The sequence below is a fragment of the Pistacia vera genome, unplaced genomic scaffold (assembly GCF_008641045.1).
Source record: "Pistacia vera cultivar Batoury unplaced genomic scaffold, PisVer_v2 Contig393, whole genome shotgun sequence".
In the NCBI taxonomy this organism is placed as follows: domain Eukaryota; kingdom Viridiplantae; phylum Streptophyta; class Magnoliopsida; order Sapindales; family Anacardiaceae; genus Pistacia; species Pistacia vera.
In genome coordinates, this window is record NW_022196216.1 from 121765 (window position 1) to 125506 (window position 3742).

Here is a 3742-nt window from a genome sequence, read left to right on the forward strand (position 1 = left end):
TTCCAGGTGGAAGGTTAACCAAGGTGTTTAGGCCAGTCTCGGCCTTTTGGGTTAAGACCAAGTGTGTTGTTAGTAGAATTCTAAATCCTTGCATTCAATTATCATCAATAAAATTTTCAATAAAAGTTATCTTCCATTGTGAAATTCTTTCTTACAGGCTAGAATGCAATCTCATTATGCTATTATATATATGTGATTTTGAGGCCCAAATAAAAAATTATTGGTTGGCCGATCGATACAATGATGCAAGAGACTTTTATATTTTGCCATTAATAATTTCGGTATCCCTTACGATTTTGAATTGATAATAAATTTATTAATGCATTATACCCTTTAATAAAAGGAAATCTTGGTCCCCGAATACACAAAGCTACTCCATGGTCATTTTGTCGTAGGCAGGAAGTAAGTCGAAGGAGGAAAGTATATAGAGAGTTACTTCAACAATGAGCTAGCATTCGGATCCCTTCATCAATGGTGACTTAAGAACAAAGATTTAATTAGTATTTAGTAACACTTTTTAAGTACATTCACACTTGAAAAACCTATCATATACAGTACATGTATATGTTGTAAATAATATATGAATTAAAGAAGAAATTCTAATTGAATTAATATGCAATATAGAATAAAATAGTTATTCTAATAAAAATACAGGAAGAAGTGTTTCTCATTAATGTTGACTCACGTGAATGTCAACCCTTCACTCTTTATATTTATCTATTGTGTCATTTACAAAAAATGTGCAAGCTACTTATACTAATTCTTGCCACCATTCTGACAAAGAGGATTGAGAAGGGATGTTGACGTTTTCCTAATTGGCTCCACTTGCATTAGATAATTCTGCAACTTAAATTATTCAACTCCATTTCCATAGAGTTGGTAGGATAAGAAGTGACCCGGTCTAGGAGATTAACAAGGAATGGTGGAAATCCACTCACTTCAGAACACTATAAATATATTGAAACCCCACATTCTCGAAGCATACATTTCTTGCATATCTATCACATAGTTAGCTGAAAACAAGAAATGGGATCTACCAAACTCATTTCACTTCTCTTCTGTCTCCTGTTGGTCATCTCTACCTCTGCAGCCACTCAGAAAAAGATATCACGCGAGCCTTGTAAAACGCTTGTGGTCTACTTTCATGACATACTTTACAATGGACAGAACGCGAAGAATGCAACTTCAGCAATTGTAGCTGCACCGGCTTGGGGCAACAAGACTATCTTAGCCGAACCAACCCATTTTGGCGACATAATTGTGTTCGATAACCCTATTACCTTAGACAACAATCTGCATTCAACCCCAGTTGGACGTGCACAAGGGCTATATTTATATGACGGGAAACACACCTTTAATACTTGGTTTGGTTTCTCTTTTACGTTCAATTCTACAGGGCACAAGGGTAGCATAACCTTAGCTGGGGCTGATCCATTCTTGGAAAAGACTAGGGATATTCCAGTGATTGGAGGAACTGGTGACTTCTTCATGGCTAGAGGTATTGCCACTTTCATGACTGATGCGTTTGAGGGGAAGTTTATTTAGGGTCCGCGTTAATATCAGTTTATATAATGCTGGTGATTGTTTTGCCCTTTTTAATACAAGTTTTTCATGTTTCACGCTGTGGAGTTATGTAAATAATATTTCAAATAAACCATGATCAAACATAAGGATAAAAATACTGTATTGGCTTCAATTCGCAAATTAACGAAATTTGAGTTGTTCTTTTTTCTCTGAATTGTGTCTCTATCAGTATTACGTGGAGATAAAGAAAAGAAAAGAAAACCTTAAATATTGGGAATTTGGTATATCTAGCGCCTTAACTTTCTTATTTACTGCGTACGTATATATAATTATTGGGTCTCCAGACTCTCCGCCAAGAATATTATCAGAGATGAATTTCCACCAAGAAAGGATATTTCAGTTATTGGAGGAACTGCTGAGTTCCTCATGGCTGAGAGGAATTGCCACTTTGATGACTGATGGCTTTGATGGAGAATTTTACTTTCGGCTACGTATTACTATTAACTTGTACGAGTGTTGGTAATGGTAAAGGTTTAATGGTTGTCGAATAATTCTTTTCAACTTGGTAAAACTTTTGTACTTTCTATAAGAGCTTCATCATTATTTATCCATTTTTAGCCCTTTGCTTTTATATATGTTTCGTCTATGATACTTTTAATTTGTTTTACATCATTCTCCATGAAATTGATGTTTAATTGTAGACGCAATAATGCAGAGGCTGATGTGTTAATATCAACCAGAGCACCCTTGGATTAGCTTTGGTTTCCCCTCTGTGATCGGTGAACCAGATCATGATCCAAAATTAAGTTTAATGTTAACTAGCATTACACTAATGTTTGTAATCAAACACAATTGAAAACAAAAAAATTAGTTTTTTTGGTTAAGCAGTGACCAATAGATAAGAAACTCTGCATTCTCCAGGCATAACTAAACTGTTTTATTAACGGATGGGTAGCTTAGTGTTAGTTTTTGAAACGTTTGGTAATGATTGATTTTTCTTTAAACCTTGGGTGGGTCCTAGGTGATTTTCCCATTGAACATATAAAACATGTCGGCTTGTCGTTTTTTTTCCAACTATTACTAACCGTTACAACTGGAGGGTTTCTTTATTAACGGACGGCTTGTAGGTAGATATTTTAAGCCATGAACGACAAACCACTCAAACATCAACTTGGAAACCGACTTAACATCCTTAATGGGGTTATCTTATCCTTGAATGGTATGGGTGAAAGTAGGTAATTTTGGGAAGAAGATAAAAGGTTGTTAGAACTTAAGCCCAAGAGAGAGCATAACCCAAAAGACCGGTCTGATAGATGGAAGAGCCCCTATGCTTAAGTACCACACTTGGTGGGTGTGAGACCCCGATGTGGGATCTTAACATTGCACCCCTTTCAAGAGCTAACGTCCACGACGGCTTTCACTCTATCAATACTGACCTGACGGTAGCCCTTTCTCCCTTTGGATAGCTTCACTCACCTATCAGTTATTCGATCGACCCCCACCCCCCCCCCCCCCCCCCCCCCCCCCCCCCCCCCCCCTCCTTTCCCCAAGGAAAGCACACTACACCTTAATCTAGCCTATAGGTAGCCTTTTCTGTAACCCAACTCTCAACGAAAGCACCAATGTTAGAACTTAAGCCCAAGGGAGAGCCTAACCCAAAAGACCGACAAGATAGGTGGAAGAACCTCTAGGCTTAAGTACTACACTTGGTGGGTGTGAGATCCCGATGTGGGATCCTAACAAAGGCTGAAAATTTATTAGCACTATACACAGATAGCTTATCTCTCTATCTTCTGTGTATTGATAGTTAAAAAAGAAAGAAACATAACCAAAGGTTCAAAGTCAGTGAGAGTGTGAAAGCCATGCGAAGCATAATGCTCTCATGGAGCGTTTTGAAGACACATTATTTGCCTTCATCTCCTAAACCTTCAAAATCTTGTAACGCCCGTTTCTTTTCTTTCAACTATATATTTCTCCAAGAACCACTCTTCGAAGCTCTCTCTTCACAACTTAAATCTCATTTTTTCCAGGTATTTCTATTGAATTTCGTAACTTCAACAACTGAACGAATCATTTTAGTTAAAATTTGAAATGACAAGGTTTTTTTGTTATGTAGGGACTCCAGAAAGTGGTGTGACAACAGAAGTGATAAGTGGTTTGGGCGCTCTCTACAGGTAGTGTTAGAAAATCAAGATGTCCTTGCAAGTTTTCTTAGCAA

General features: G+C 37.4%; 1 protein-coding gene across 1 annotated transcript; it reads left to right on the forward strand.

Annotated features, from left to right (window-relative positions):
* Window positions 1–1000: 1000 nt before the first annotated feature.
* On the forward strand, window positions 1001–2047 carry LOC116141169 (disease resistance response protein 206-like). The gene is made up of 2 exons (XM_031426699.1): window positions 1001–1498; window positions 1962–2047. The coding sequence occupies exons 1-2, from the start codon at window positions 1027–1029 to the stop codon at window positions 2045–2047; spliced, it is 558 nt and encodes a 185-aa protein (XP_031282559.1). The 5' UTR covers window positions 1001–1026.
* The last annotated feature ends 1695 nt before the right edge of the window (window positions 2048–3742 follow it).

Coding starts and splice junctions, on each gene's coding strand:
- LOC116141169 (XM_031426699.1), top strand. CDS start 1,027: ATGGGATCTACCAAACTCATTTCACTTCTCTTCTGTCTCCTGTTGGTC. Junction 1,499..1,961: donor TGACTTCTTCATGGCTAGAG/GTATTGCCACTT, acceptor CATGGCTGAGAG/GAATTGCCACTTTGATGACT.